Source organism: Amblyomma mixtum, chromosome 2, assembly GCF_055824585.1.
Source record: "Amblyomma mixtum isolate Tamu chromosome 2, ASM5582458v1, whole genome shotgun sequence".
In the NCBI taxonomy this organism is placed as follows: domain Eukaryota; kingdom Metazoa; phylum Arthropoda; class Arachnida; order Ixodida; family Ixodidae; genus Amblyomma; species Amblyomma mixtum.
Window position 1 is genome coordinate 131,178,491 of NC_143013.1, and position 16,840 is coordinate 131,195,330.

Here is a 16,840-nt window from a genome sequence, read left to right on the forward strand (position 1 = left end):
TTGTTGTGGTTAGCTACCATAACAATGGAACGCCATTTTTCTTTTATCGCGTGCCGAAATCAATATGACTTGAATTGCACCACATTACCGAAAAATGACTCCTCACTGAGCGGCTTGCCTCCGGAGGAAAAATACCTTCGTTTCGGCGCTGGCTGATGCGCCTTCAACAAAAGTTGCCACAGACAGATTACTAGGCCTGGGCCTCCGCAACACGATCGGGGAACTGGTGGAGGCCCGCCCACAAGCCCAATACATCAGGCTGACACAAACCTCCATAGGTCGGTATATGCTGGACTTCCTCGGAATCAGAATACCAGCCAACGACCCAACCCTCATCGCCATCCCACGACCCCTTGACCGGGAGCTTCTCATTAAGCCGCTCCTGAGGAATATGCACCTGTCCCACCGTGAGCAGCGCCGCAGAGCCCATGCAAAGGCACTCCATCGAGCGTACGGCTCCGAGCCGGACGCCGTATGCGTGGACGCTTCCTGAACGGGTGATGAAGCGACAGCAGCTGTGGTGGACTCGTCTTTATCCACCCTCCTCACACTACTTCTCCTTCCAGACACCTCCCTAGAGGCTGCAGAGGAAGCCGCCATTGCACAGGCTATCACCCGCACGGAAGTTCGGTACATTTTAAGTGACTAAAACTGCGATGCTAAATTTTGCTCGAGGCAGAGTCCATGTCCCTGCTTTTGGCATACTGAGCTCACCCGATGCACCCTCACCTCGCCAAGTGGAGCTGCTATCGGTGCCTGCACAATCAGGGCATCCCGGAAACGAGGCCGCCAACCTTATAGCCCGAGGTTTTTTAAACCTGGCTGAGGTGGCCTTTAATCTGGGATACACGAAGGAGCGCATGCACTCATTCAGCGAGCTGACGCAGGCCTACAGAGGCTCACGCCAGCTCTACCCGCCGCCCCAACCCTGCCTAGATAACAAACAAGCAACACTCTGGCGGAGACTAAAGACATATTCTCTCCCCTCACCCCTTACCCTAGCCCACTATCATACCTCCTTCCCCACTCCGGCATGCACCCTATGCCCACAACCCTCCGCCTCTTCCCTTCACATCCTTTCCCTCTGCCCGGCAGACCCTGCTCCGTGGCACCTAGAGAACCTCAAGACCTGGGATGACTGGGAGACCCTGCTGCGCTCGGAGGACCCGGCCGTGCAGACCATCAGGGCTGCCAGTGTTACGGACCTTAGGAACATAAACTCTCCAGTGCAGTGGGGTCGTGCGGGGGCCCTGGGGCGTGCCCTGAATTCCTCTTCTAATAAAATATTTCTCTCTCTTCCTTTCCGACACGCATCATATCCTTCCTTTCTTCTGTTTCGTCCTTTCCGTGTCTTTCTTATCCTAAGCGTGATGAACCAAAGGAGACAAAACTCACTACCTTTTTGTCTATTTATTCATCTCTGGCTAGAGACTTGCTTAAGTTGAGTTACCATTTTGAATTTTGATGATTAATTTTTCTCCCTTGTGTTGCTTTTTCATTTCTGCAGCCTTCAAGCTTTCTAGCTGATCTAAAAAACAGTGGACATCGTGCTTTAAAATGACAAGATTACACTGGCAGTCCTTACTGCAAGCATAATGAAGTTGGCTTGCAATGTCTTGCTGGACTATCGACGACGGTCCTGTGCATTCAAAATGTTTGAAAAATTTACGTTGAACGACGCGTCAAGGACGGATTAACTTACTATTTATCGCCGGGTATTCATCGCCAAGAATTATACAGTTGTAGCTGATGTGCAAGATGGTGTATTTGCATTCAACATTCGGTGGCCGCTTTCCGCCAGCTGAAAAAAATCAGTGCCCAACTTATCGTTTCCACAAATAACAGGAATGCAGAATCGTTCTCCAAGGTGTATGAGTAATGATGGAACATGCTTCTGCTGCTTATATACTTCACGAAATATCGTGTCTGAAATTACACCAATTGCTTTAATAGGTCTGCTCAGAAGTCATAAAGCACCAGGGCCGTAGAAAGGGAAGGGGGGCGGGGAGGGTGTTTCAATGTTAGAACATCCCTCCCTCCGCCCCCTCCCGGAATTTTCTTAGTGGCGCGCCCCCTCCGCACTCATTTCCGCCTTTTTTTTTGGCCCATGTTATTCACAAATCGCACGAATACATTAAAATGTAAAAATAAATAAGAAAAGTGCCGGTTTATTTTCCAAAAGATTGATGTCCGTTGTCGTGTCTCTATAACAGGAAGCGGCCGGAACTTGCTGTCGCACATCTTCGTCACCGCGCGAAGTATGGCGCTCCTCTTAATTGTAGGCACAGTTAACCAATTTAAACATGCCTTTAGACACTAGCCTACATTTTCATCATTTGCATTGTCCTCAGATGATCATAACATACCGCGAAAATGCTTTGAAATGAAGTTATCACAAATGTCATTCGTTTGCAGTTCGTGATAGAAGCTGCGACGAAAGCGGTATCCAGGCATACTGAACACCAAAACGTAATAACGCCCAGTAAAGACCGCTTAATTTAAGAAAGGTTACCGCGAATCTGTGGTGTAGGTAGAGGCGTTTGCTCCTTATACTGCGGTGTCATAAGCGCGTTAAAACTGTGAACGCGCAGCGAAGAAAGAAAAACAACATGAACAGCTTTCATATAGCAAAACTAGCAACGCGTACAGAAAATTGTACTTTAGAAACCAACAAAAAAATCACAGCAAATTACACGCGTGGTAATGCGGATTAGGAGTACTAGCTACGCAGGCACAATCAGGTTTCAATCCCAACTATCCATTCTAGATGTCACTTATTCATTCCTTGTGGTGATAATCTCGATCTGATGATGCGAGAATAGCCTCAGCCCCAATCTTCGCGCCAGCTCCAGACTGCCGCTTTGGTTTGTGTTCTCGGCGCATCGAGATGTGCGGTAGCCAACGAGCGGGAACTGAAGACAGCGGTGAAACACATGTGGGCTTGTATGTCCTTGAGAGGTTGCCAACGCGGTCTTCCTATGTCCGTTACCCCCGCTTCAGTTATCCATAATTACACACTCCATAATCTATAATAAAGCGATAAATAAATGCTCAGTTTGACGAAGTAACGACTGGCGGCACACCACTCATTGATTTTGACTTTTGTGTTTAAAGCTTTCTTTTTTTTTAATGTCACCAACGTTTGCGCGCTTTCGCACAGCTTTTTTTTTTTTTGGGGGGGGGGGGGTAGGGGAGGGAGGTGCATTGCTGCAGCCATCCCTGCAAGCCGGCACTCTTATTAGCAGTATTCCAACTCTTGCGTTCTATACTGGAAAATGCACTTCACTGCTCGCAAAAAGCGGTTTCACTCTCAAATAATTTGTCGCATTCATAGTGTTATCAGAAATAATGCATATCTGCGTAGATCTCGTTGAGTCCTTTCCAGTGGCACACTGTTGGTCGATCCATTATTTCTTTCTCTCTTTTTCCTTTCTTTCTTCCTTGCCTCTTTTTATCTTCCTTCCCTTCTTTCTTTCTTACTTTCTTCTAGTAATTCTTTATTTATTCCTAACACATTTGCGCTGACGCTAGAGGCTCAATATCGCCTGAAGGAGCCCTAGCCCCCTGCTATATGACTAACAAGCATAAAAAGTGCACGAGTTCACCAAGCCGGTACACAAAAGCGTCCATTATCAGGATAGGAAATCAAGCGTTAAATAGGCCCAGAGTTAGGCGGTGGCGAGAACAATACATGAAGATACAATTTGAAAACGACGAAGGCACTTAGCAAGAAATGACAATATATATTTATAGTGAGTAATACAGATCAGTAAACAAATAAAGCGCGAACACGTACGCAGCATAAAAGACTACATCAATGCGATTCTTTTTAATTTTTTCAGCAAACCCGAAAAGAGGCCAGGCCATATGGACAAATAAGTACAATCCGATATATGTACAGATGACACTATTTCAGGTACGAAATCCGAAAGCCTCGTAGCACTGGCCAGCGGAACCTTCCTTAACTGTGTGTGTTGCTCAAGGTCTCATCTTAGCTACGCTGGCAGTAGCCCCAGGAAATGTGGATTCTTATGCGCACAGAAATTCACCCACTGTCGCGCACCGATCAGTTACTGTTTGCACTCTCTTAAGGCATCGACAAATCGCTCAGCTGTTGAAGATTTTCTTCGCTGCTTACCAGAAATACAACAGCAAATTACTTACATTCGCCCCTTACTGTAATGTATGCATCTTTTCTCGGCCCCTGCGAGTATTCCAATTTCAGTTCTAGATTGAAGTTTCTGCAAGGTAATTTTACACGTACTCTTAGCCTCTCTGGCATATTCCCGCCAGCAAAACACTTCGTTACAAATCTGGAAGTTGACATGGTGAGCCTTACTATTTTAAGATTCCTATCGCTTACATTTCATTTTCTTGCGACTTTAGTGGTGATATATTTATATGTTTACACTTACTGTAGCCCATTTTCATTTCTGGGCTATAGCAGAAGGGGGTATACTGATATACGTACAAAGGCGCCAGTCACCTTCACGGCAACACCAAAAAATATAAACGAGCAAATACCGCACGCACGCGAGACTAGAAAACGCCCACAGACAATCGAACAATACACTGGCTAGCTTCAGTGCCGTCAAGAAACTTATTTAGAGGTAGTCCATGGGTGCTGCCAGTAAGCGAGTTCCAAACACCTATTGTTCTAGGCAAAAAAAAATGTATTTAAAAGATTGCGAGGACACTTTGGGAACTAAAGTCCATTGTAGAAAAACCAGCGCTTACGAACACGGACAGAGGACAAGGGAAACAGACTGACGGCGCTCCGTCAGTCTGTTTCCCTTGTCCTCTGTCCGTGTTCGTAAGCGCTGGTTTTTCTACAGTGGATCACCACCAACTCGCCCAATATTTCAGTTCTTCTGCGGAACTAAAGTGTTGAGAGGCGAAAGCCGAGGACAGTACGCCGTGACGAGTTCCGGTGGATGTGGCGTCACACCATTCCCGTGGCTATATCGATACTCAAATTATACATTTTCGGGGATCTTAAGTGTTAATTACGCTTAATTACACATTTTCCGTCTAATTTGACACAAATCTGGCGTTTTTCCGACCATTCTGTGACAATTTTCACTATGCCGTGACGACGTCCGCAGGATGTGACGTCACATCGTTGCCGTGGCTATATCTATGTCTGCGATATTTTGACGCAATTTTCAGATTTTTTACTATAATTAATTAGCTAATATCTACACAGTCATCAGACGAGGCTTCTGGGATCAATTTTCCTCCTTTATCTGAAGCAACCATTCGTTTTCTAACTTTTTCTGTTCCCGAGTTAACATGCAGCCAAAGTGTGACACCCTCTGCTAACGGACACTATGAGCCATTAAACGCTTTCGCCTTAGTAAGTTAGCCCGCGCGTAGGAAGGTGCAATGTTTAGCGGGTGTATTTGGGTGCATGATGGGTGTAGGGTAGATAGCGCGGCATCGGCGCTAGCCAACCTTCTGTTGCCGTATTTAGCATTAAGCGCCAATCCATCGCACTGCCATTGCAGAGTTTCTTTCCAGAGTCCTCGCCAGAATCGCCAGGCGCGAAGTGCGTCACCCTGCTCCGTCATTCGTCGGCCTCGGTGGAGGTCCACCCGTGCAACGCAGAGGTGTTTATGCGAGGAAGTAACGTTACTTGATTGCTTTTTTTTTCACGTCATCCCTTAGAGGGTGCATCGAAAACAGCAGCGACCAATGCGACAGGATCAAATGAAGTGAAAAAGAAGCGAATCGTTAATAGACACCCCATGTCTTAGTCCTTCTACTTATCCGCACATTGTGCGGTAATTCCAGTTCGTACTCGCTTAGTCAACCAGTTTTAAACTAGAAGCCCCAAATCACATTAGCCCACTCAAAGCCGCACCAAAATTAAACAGAAGTACGTCCGACGCTCAAAGACACTAACGACTCCTAGTGGTCATAATAATAGTAATAGCGTAAACTGATACAAATAATAATAATCATCATCATCAGCCTGACTACACCCCCTGCAGGGCAGATGCCTCTCCCATATCTCTCAAATTAACCCTGTCCTTTGCCAGTTGCGGCCGCTGTATCCCCGCGAACTTCTTAATCTCATCCGCGCACCTAACTTCCTGCCGCCCCCTGCTACGTTTGCCTTCTCTTGGAATCCACTCCGTTACCCTTAAGGACCAGCGGTTATGTTGCCTTCGCATTACATGCCCTGCCCAAGCTCATTTCTTCCTCTTCATTTCAACTAGGATGTCTTTAACCCGCGTTTGTTCCCTCACCCCCTCCGCCCTCTTTCGATCTCTCAACTGATAATAATAGCCATCTTAATTATTGATTTCTCGTAAATTACAACCGGAGTAACCGTAGGTTGTCACCCAATAGGCAGAGGTCAGCTGACGTTTGGTAAAAAAGTAAAGCAATACGTCGTCGACTCCTTTCGAAAAAAAAAGGAGCGGCTGTAGTTAGGAGTTGGTGGGAATCAGGACGATGCGGAATGAAGAAAACAAGCGGCATCAGTAGCACTACAGGTGAGGAATGTCCCATTGACTGCGTAGCGATTAGCATACATCGTGGGAGCTGCAACCCAACTATTTCCGGAGGTGTACTCAGGAAACGAACCAAGAAGGTCCAGGATGACACATTATCGATAGGATGTCAGTAGACTGGAAATGGACAGCTGAGCGATTGGTTGAGCGTATCAGCCTGTGGCACAGCTCGCAAGCACCCACATGGCGACGTACAAGAGAAGCGGAGGTGGAGCCAAAAATATCGGAGACATACGCACGCGGTCGCAAGTGCGCGAAGCACCCAGATAGCAAGCAGTGGGGAGATTACGGAGTTCTTCAAGGACAGCTCTGCGAAGATGTATGGCCATAACGAGATGGAGGTTGGGTCCAGCAGGTTGGGGTTGTACGAAGTGTCAGCACGGAGAACAAAACTGGCGCATCGAAGTGTCTGATTGGGGCAAAGTTGGGGAAGTCGATAATTTCGTGTTCCAGAATAGCCTGCCGCTGCTGCTTTCCAAATATAGCAACAGCAGCGAGCGAGAACTAGCCGGCGTTGCAGTCCCGGACAGGGTTGTCAGATGCGAAACAGGTTAGCGAAATAGGGGTTCAGCATCTTTGTGCAATCAACAAGTCATATTGCACCTTGTAATCGTTTTAGCGTGGGCGTAAGGTCCAAAGATTAGAATAAGGAGAACTTTACACTTCAATCAACCAAAAGTTTGGTTTGGTTTGGTTTAATGGGGTTTAACGTCCTAAAGCGACTGAGGCTATGAGAGACGCCGTAGTGAAGGGCTCCGGAAATTTCGACCACCTGGGGTTCTTTAACGTGCACTGACATCGCATCAGGCTGGGTTTTGTAAATGCTACTCGGCAGTAGACCGTAATCACACTATCAATCCAGTGATTGACAAATGCGCAGAGTAGAACCAACCCCTATATATAGCCTTCATAGAATACGCTAAAGCATTTCACTCAGTCGAAGCCTCAGCGGTCATACGCGCATTATAGAGTCAGGGTATATATGAGCCCTATGTAATATATAGTGGAAGATATCTATAGCAGGTGCACAGCAACCACAGTCCTCTATAAAGTCAGCAAAAAATTCCAATATAGGAAGGATGTAAAGTAACACATACGATCTCTTCAAAGCTATTCACCGCCTATTTACCCAAGGTAATGTACTATTCAGAGGTGTAAGTAGGGAACAGTTCGGGCTCAGAGTTAATGAAAAATACCTGATTATGCCGTAATTTACTGATGACATTGCCTTGCTAAGCCACTCAGGGTATGAAATGCATATCATGATAAACTACTTGATGAAGCAGAACGGCGAGTATAAAAAATTAATATGCGAAAAGCCAAACTAATATTCAACAGACTTCGAAGGGAACAGGAGTTTACGGCTGATAGCAAGGCACGGGAAGTGGTAAAATAATGCATCTACTTAGGGCAGGCAGTGACCAAAAATTCGGATCACGAGAGTGAAATAACTAGAAGAATAAGAATAGGGTGAAGAGCATTTGGCAGGTCCTCTTAGATCATGAATGGAAGTTTACCAATATTCCTCAAAAGGTAAGTAAATTGCAGCTATTTATTACGGTACTAACCTATGGGATGGGAACATGGAGGCTAACTAAAAGGGTTCAACTAAAAACAACGCTACGAACTATAGATTTCAAGAGAACGGATTTTAAGAGAAGATAATCGCTGAAAGGAGCGGCAGAAATTTTGGTAAGCGGATGCGATAAGATTGTGACTGTAAGGTGGGTGCTGTTGACACAAGGCAGGGTTGATTGAGGAGATGTAAGAGTCCTTTGACCTGCAGTGGTCGTAACAGGCTGCTGATGATTTTGATGATGATGAACGCCCAAAGACTTCGCCAGCCCGTGAGGTCTTTGAGAGAGGACAACCCACGAACGCACGGTGATCGATGAGAGCCGTTAATGTACTGTAGACACCAAACTTTTGCTTTCGTGTTTTCTTCTTTCAAACGATGCGTTAAAGATTATTATACATTGAGCACACCGTGGTATTCGTCTGCGATCGCGAAATAATTTATAATTGCATTACTTCTTGACTCTCTTTCGGATTTGGTTTAAACTGCCGAAAGATGGGTGTGACGTGTAGTGGATGTTTAGGGCACGTCAGGATTAAAAACTCTGTGGTTTAAATACTGATAGGTCTTTTTTTGTCATTCCAGGTCTTCAAAGAGGGTGGCTTAAGTGTTGCAGTGAATTAAAACTTCGTACCAGCGATTAAATTAGCGTTTTTCTAGTGCATCACAGGATCTAAACACTAACTACACGTCATGGCCATCGTTCGGCTGATGAAACTGTAACCGAAACAGCACGAGGGACGAAATTCAACTGTAAATTATTTAGCAGCTGCAGGGCAATACCAAGCGGTAATCCATGCATTATAATGCCTAACGCATCATTTGAAAGAAAGGAAGACGTAGTAGAGTTAGGTGTCCATAGTCCTTTAAATGTGGGCCGTATACATACCACCGAAATTTCGCAACGACCTGTACTAGGGCTAAGTACTCTCGTTTGTGATAGGGTAATTGCGCTCTGACCTAGAGAAGAGGCGGCAAGAGAAAGGACATCGCCTATTTTATGAGCCCTAGTGTTATTAAATGATTAAATGTGCACTGAAGAGGAACCTGAACTCGTCTTTTTGCCGCGTGAACTCGGTCTGCACGTATGCGACATTCCTAGAAACTTCGAATTATTGCCCTGTGCGGCCGATTTCCTTAATTTAAATATTAAAGTCCGGCTCCCGCTTTCTTTTTAATTCCGCGCAGACGGTGGGAGGAGTCCGCCAACGCATGGAGTGCCTTTCAGGCAGTCCCGTGGCGACTGTGCTTTGCTTCTATTTTGTTTTTTAGGTTTTCGTGAAGAAATCGATCTAGTCAGAGACTACATAGCTGGAAATTAGGCCCACGCAGATAAAATTACGCATTTACTCTTTCCTTTCGCCTATTACTACGTATCACTCCGCCGATGGGAGAGCGCCAAGCCGCCACGGGACTGGCTGAAAGGTTGGTTGACTCCTCCCACCGCCAGCGGGGAATTAAAAAAAAAACGATTAGGCGGGAGCCGTATGGTTAAGCATCTAAGAACGCTCGGAACGTGTAGATCGAGTTTCAGCGGCAGAAATACGAGTTCAGGTTCCTCTTCAGTGCACCTTTAAGGTCTTCAATGGGAACGCAGCATTTAAGTGTGCCAAGACTGGCAAGGTGGTAACTTTCGAGGTCATTGCGGCAAAGGCCCTTTCTTGACTGGGTCCAAAGGAAGAATTTATGTCCTCTTTATAACGTCGCTCCGTACCTGGTTATCCATTTCTTCTGAAAGGGAAAGAAAATACATCTTTTTACTTAGAAGCATAGAACTTTCAGGCGTTCAGTCAATTGTAAGTAACGAATATACATCCTTTTTCTGCTCACATCTGTGTCAAATATGGGGCGGACAAAGAAGCGATAAAATATAAGCAGCCTAAATGAATTGCTGGCTTGTGTATAAGGTCTTACATGGACCGTGAAGAAAAGGTGGCTGGTCTAAAGGAGTCATTCTTTAGCTTTTCTTCGAATTCCTACGCGTTCTCAGGCAGTGAACGACGAAAACGCGACCGTGAAATTAGGTAAGTGACATCAAAAACGCACCATATATTTGGCTACCGGTGCCATGCATCGTGGATGCTCTTTACAGATGATGTAAAGAAGACTGCAACGATGCTGCAGCACAAGCAGTCTCTAAGGTCCGACGCTGCTTGCGGAGGCAGTGAAATTATCGCAAGTTTTCACCTTCTTCCCATATGCACAGCTTATCTCTACAATCTTTAGAACATAGGCGCACACGCGAACGCATCATTATGCTGCACAAGATCGTTCACACGTCATCTGGCATTCAGGCACCCTTCACATTTTTGTCCTCAAGCGCACGTGCAACCCGACGGAACCACCCATTAAACATTGTTCCCTTCAAACCACATATAGATTGTTTTAAATTTTCTTTTTTTCCTCTAACTGTTAAAATTTGGAAAGGATTGGACAGCTCAATTCGTTTATTGCCAATTGAAGAGTTTGTTGTTCAGTTGCCTGACAATTTGACCTGTTGATCTGTTTTTAATACTTCTGTATTATCTATCTCTGTGCTACCTATGTTATTTGTTTTTACTAATGTATTTACCCACTCCTGCTATGTATCTCCTCAGAGACAGCAGTATTTGTAAATAAAATAAAATAATAATAACTTAAACGGTGCAAAATGCTCTCCGTCAAATCTTTTCAAATGTATACTAAGTTCTCAAATTTAGTTACAGTAGTGATGCTTTTCACATTTTTTATATAGTACCGTACAGACTACGAGAAAAACCTGAGATGGTACCCACCTGATATGACATTAAGAACTCCACATTTCGGTAGAAAGTATTACCCTCTGCGCGTCTGTATTTAGATTTGAAGCATTTGAATGGATACCACTTGTGCTGATAGCCCGACATATATTTTATGTAAAGGTCATCTGTGTTTTTCAACCACTGCAAGGAAAGTGCCATTCATGTTTTTTTTTTCAGAAACCAAACACTGCTTTGACAATACGAAGCATAAATTGATTTTAAAGCGCAGCCCCTATTACGCTTCTTTGTTATTATCATATGAGGAGCTACGAGTTCTTAATTACCGCCATTCTTTCGCCGCTTTCTTGAATAAGAGCCTCGTTTGGCACAGCAACATCAGACGCGGGAATAGCACACTGACTGTAAAAATATCAGTATGTTTCATTGATATCCGCCAAAGAATGTTAAAACTTCACAGTACTAAACAAAACTCGCTTCCTGACATTTATTAAAGAAGAATGCCAAGCGTGCGGTCTGGAAATTGAAGACTGTCTGCTGTAAGGTCTTTAAATAAGCAAAACCAAATCCCCCAACCATGCTGGAAAAGCAAACCTATATTCCAAAAAGGTTGGCAGCGGCATTGATGGGTTATGGAGAGTTTTTCGAACTTGATCACTTCATTATGGTTTAGGCCTAACAGTATGTATCATGATTTACTTTTTAAGATGCCAAGGAATCATCTGAAATTCGGCTGATTATATAAATCACGTAAGCAGCTCCCTCGCGCAATAAATCTTCATCTTTTTTAAAGAGCTGGACTGTAGGTGGCAGTAGTGACGCAAGATTGGAAGTTGAGAACATATATCCCACGATTTTAGTGACTGGGTTTGCAGTGTTAGCGAAATAATAATTTGCACAGTGCCAACTCCGACGTTTTGATATAGATCATGCCCTGCAGCTCCTTTCAAAAATGAACAGCCATCAGGCCTCATTAATCAAGCAACCCTGAAGAAGTAACGCCTTCAAGGAAATTTTTCAAACAGCTTACTACTGTAATAACTGATGAAATTGAAGTAAGGTGAAGTGCAGCAGACATTTGTGATAAAAAAAAATATAGCTGTTCTTACACAATCTTTTAGAGCGTTGCCAGAACAAGCCAAATGTTATTCGCCTGTATTTGACCGCAAAACGGAGTGTTTGCGCAAAGCACATCTAGAAATTTCGAGTCTAGCAACCACTCAGATAAGATTTGGACAAATTTTCCCGCTGTGCTAACAAAAGATTACGTAGTATAAAAGGAAACCTCAATAATCGGATGATTACATGAACCCACAAAAGCATTAGTGAATTTATGCATACGCATCACAGAAAAATAAGTTTTAACAAATCTGAACATCTGAACAAAAAATTTTAAATATTGAAAAAAGCTCTACAATATTTTAAGGCATGAACTTAAAATAAAGTGATTGAGATATTCGTCACAGAACAACTTTGGCAGAAATGTACACAATGAAATGCTCACGTGTTCAGGGCTCGCCGTGTTTGGATCTTTGATTTATATTTGGTACCGCCATCAGTTTGTTTATAAAAAAAACAACAAAAATAAGTCAACTCTCTCTGCAAAGCATTTTCATCAATTTAATCATAAATTAATTGTTTGCACGCAGTGTCATATCAGTGTCATAACTTTTGCTTGTCGCATGCCCGAGAATTGGTTCACTTTTGAAAGGTTCACACAGCAAAGTTTATGCGGCGAAGATACACTACATAGCAGTTGCACTGGACAGATAACGACATATGCAGAGGGTTCAACTTGAGAGAGATTGCAATACCGAGAGACATCTTAGAGCAAGAATGCACCAATGCAACAGAGAAGCAAACAGAGGCACAAATTATTGACCGGGGAGAGTCGGTGAATCGGATGACGTGGAGGTGGCCGTCTCGAAGTCTGGCGAATCTCTCACTCCTCCGCTCAGTTGAAGGGTGCGGTGGCGAAGTGGGAGTTTCGCAATATCATATATGCACTCTGCTACCCTCCCGCCAGGGCAAGCGCGCTTAATTATCAGCACAGGGGAAGTTTGAAAATGTTCGATTCGATTCTGATCCTACAGAGCAAAGTAGACAGGGCACCACACAACACGCGCAAAGTTACGCACTCTGCAAACGTAATCGGAGGCTTTTCGCTGAAGGCGAAAATCTAGACACCCTTGTACTCTGCGGCGTTAGTTCGAGGCGATGATTATCCGGAGCCTTCCATTACGACGCCCTTCTATCTCCCCTTTCTTTGACTCCTTCCTTCGTCCGTGCCCGTGATGCTGATGTACCCAGCGAGAATTAAGAAAGTTACAGCACTATTATATACCTGAAAACCAAATTTCACTTTCGCCGGAGGGTGCGGACGCGCATCTGTTCGCGTCCTGAAGGCTTTTCTAATGTGCGCAAGACGTTTCCCACAACCACAGAATTTGACTCCCTTCAAAACGCCCCGATCCTTTGAAGGTTCACAGAATAAAAAATTCAGGGGGCACTTTAACTGTCTAAAGTGGGTAGAGGCGGAAGCGTTTTCCGCACCACCTTCGCTGTTTCTGTGGCACTGGTGACGTCACGTATAATTGAGAACTAATTACTAAGTGATGACAAATTACTAATTATTGGTTAATTACTGATTAATGCCTGAATACTAATTAACTGCTAATTAATGATGCTTGAGCTTCGCCTTTAGGAGTGGAACGCGACAGCGCGTTGTAGCGCTGCCAGGGAGTCCACGGAACGCCACCACCCGTTCGGCGCGATGCCTTGCCCTTTGAACGCAACGCTTTTTGAGGAAAGGAAATGGCGCAGTAATTCTCTCTCATCTCGGTGGACACCTGAACCGCACCGTAGAGGAAGGGAGGAAGTGGGAGTGAAAGAAGATAGATAAAGAGGAGCCATAATGAAGAAAATGAAAATTGTATTTGAGGAAAGGAAATGACGCAGTAACTGTCTCACAAAATTCAGGGGGGCACTTTTTTGACATAAAGTGTGGTCACTGATGTGTGGTTAAGATGTTAAGCTTCGCCCCTAAGAGTGGAACGCGACAGCGTCTTGCAACGCTGCCAAGGAGTCCATAGAACGCCATCGCCCATTCGGTTCTACGCCTCGCTCGTCGGTAAATTGGTTTTTGAGGAAAGGAAATGTATCTGTCTCTCATTTGTCGGTGGACACCTAAACCTCGCCGGAAGGAAATGGAGGAGGATGAGAGTGAGTGAAGACACCGTGTTCACTAGACGCGCCTTTGTTCATTCCAAACCATCGAGCTGGCATGGCGGAGTGGATAGCGTGCTCGTCTCTCACGCCGAAGACCGGGGTTCGATTCCTGAGCTCGACCAATTTCTTAATCGGTTTTATTTATTTATATGGCCTGACTAGTAAAGCTAATTAGGCTAATTGGGTAATTAAGCAATTAACTAAGCTCAGTCCCACTTACTTGGAGCATCACTATACGATCCCTTCAATTGATTGCATGGTTACTAGCCAAAGTACAATTGGCACCGTTTGAAATTCGGGCACTGTGACGTCACGACCGTTTCCACCAACTGAAAAGCGTGACATTTTCTGTCGACAACTGCTGCTTACAACGATGAGACATTAAAGGCTTCCGCCTTAATAATGTCCATTCAAAAGATCACGGCATGGACCGATTACTCAATGCATATGACAAACGGCGACGATCACAGTCGTAGAAAAATATTTCCGCCATGAGGGCCATTTTCTTCTCAACCAGTGCTTTCTCCCTGCGAGCGCACGCGTCGAGACCGGCCGTGATCGGGCTCATACTAGCCGTGACAACGTCATCACAGAATTGACAAATCAGATCATTTTGTTTCAGAGAAGCAGTAAAATGCACTACAACAGCCTAAATGCTGTAGCAATAAAAAATGAAACTGTTTTTTGGAGAACAGAATGGCGCAATAGCCGTCTCAATTTCAGCGGTTACATATTCACACCTAGCGGGAGCGGATGAGAAACGACTGAAAGGAGCCATCATAAAGGAAACTGGAGCCATGAGGCAAGGCTTCGGAGTCTTTTAAATGTGCACGGATATTTCTCATCCAATCGGACTTCCGTCGTTTGGTGCCAGATGACCCCTTGATAAATAAGTGGTAACATGATTATTACTGCAATACATGATGCATTCATCAGTCATGTGATCCAGCGGCCATGTGAATTGGGATAAGGAACGCCGTTTTATGCATACGACTGTCTCGAAGCGTCAGTCTATAACAGGTGACTATGGCGAAAGGGTTGAGTACATGACATTTCCTAATCGGCACTATTTCTATTTAGCGCAGTTTTGAACTCCTCAGAGGAGCTGGTAGCTTTTACACACGTGTAAAATTAATTAAACGCTTATCATGTCTAGCGACTATGGCACAGGTGATTCCGTACTCACAGCATTCTCTCTGCGACTCAACGCACTGGTAGTCCCATCGCCGGAAGTACCCAGGCAGGCAGTGGCACTTGCAATACCCAGGCTTACACTCTATAAAGGGTACTCCTTCACAAGTGTCTTCGTACAGCTGCCAGCCAAGACACTTAGCCTTTTCTTGATTAGGGTTCCAACACTCTGGGCCGTGACGAAAAACAAGCACAAGCGGACGTCATCGTTATCAACGCGAAAGAAAGGACACTGGCAAAACACTGCAAAGGAACTAATGAAGGAAATTCAATTCACCAGGACAACAACGGACCAACCAGTGCAAGGGTCATGGGCGAGTTTAAGAGGAATGTATTCAAGAGCTTTCCCACGTGACCTTCGCAAAGTTCTTGCTGTCCTCTGTATTAAGACCTTTCTAAATGGTGTGGACAGAAGGTGTAGACGGAAGTTTGTGGACGGATGTTGTCCGCACGAACTGTTAATCGTAGGATGCATGGTAAGTAAAATATAAAAGCTGATAAGCAACACATATCTAATGAAATGAAGAACAAAAATGAAGGAAATAAATAAAATAAAGCAAAATAAACATAAAATAAAGATATTTTTAAATTGAAAATACGAAGAAAAGTTTAAGTAAAACAAAAAGCGAAAAAGTAAGAATGATTGCAAACTAAAAAGTAACAAACAGAAAAATATCGAAAAAATGAAAAAATGGACGAAGAAAAACAGGACAGGGAAAGGTTGTTCGAATTTCTACTCATAAGCAGACTGAAGTGCAATCCTGTAACTTTTTGCTCACACATGGATGAAAATACTGTTCGCCCGTGTCTTTGATGAGACGGCAGTCGCATCTGTATGACAGCTCTCTTCAGTTTGCGTTGTCGAGCCCATAACGCGAGATCAAATGGTAAGAGCTCATTCCTAGGGAGTTGATAAAACGCGCAGTCTCTGCAATCGAGTGTTGCCCATTGGATAAGCCACAGTGGTGGCGGCCGTCTGAAATATTTAACAGTCATAAAGTGCCATTCAGAAACTTTTCGATACTTGCCTTTTAAACTAGAAATGACCGGTCGCCCTCCATCTTGCAATTTTCAAATGTGCAAAAAAGCTCCCTGATATGTCAGAGCCTCCACAGCTGCGGATAATCTTGGTTCTGATTCGTTACGATGGGGCTCCAATCACATGACAATTTCACAATAAATTGGAAAGAAACAAGATGGCTCATTTCCAAGAGACTTAGTTTTAAACACATTGAGAAGGGATTCGAAACAAATGGCGAACGATATATTGGGTATCAGGCTTTTGGCAAAGCTATCGATGGGAGATACAGTTGTGCGACGTGTTGATCATATGACGATTGCACATTTACAGTGTTTCGGCACAGCCCAACAAGATGGCATATATTCATGCAGCGATTCTTATCTGAACTTACGCAATATTTGCGTCGCCATTGGACTACTCACCTCATATACCCATGCGCGGAAGTGTACAAACGCATAAATAACAGCTATATAGTGGAATCTCAAGGTTGGTTTTTGGCTTAAGTACCTGCTTAATCACAACTAACGTGGGGCTTCCAATAACGTTTTTCTCTTCAACAGTTCATCTC

The 16,840-nt window shown here is 44.4% G+C and overlaps 1 protein-coding gene across 2 annotated transcripts in view; it reads right to left on the reverse strand.

Moving 5' to 3' along the window:
* LOC149360919 (uncharacterized) overlaps positions 1–16,840 on the reverse strand; it is a 72,261-nt gene that overhangs the window by 1,326 nt on the left and 54,095 nt on the right. Inside the window, exons 3-8 of one of the 2 annotated variants that reach the window (XM_089569418.1) lie at positions 15,247–15,420; positions 12,337–12,362; positions 10,869–11,015; positions 9,809–9,825; positions 4,165–4,241; positions 1,703–1,801 (exon numbers count right to left, since the gene is read on the reverse strand). In XM_089569418.1, the coding sequence (XP_089425544.1) occupies positions 1,703–1,801; positions 4,165–4,241; positions 9,809–9,825; positions 10,869–11,015; positions 12,337–12,362; positions 15,247–15,420 (540 nt within the window). The remainder of the gene's footprint in view (positions 1–1,702; positions 1,802–4,164; positions 4,242–9,808; positions 9,826–10,868; positions 11,016–12,336; positions 12,363–15,246; positions 15,421–16,840) is intronic. The other variant, XM_089569419.1, reaches the window with a different exon arrangement.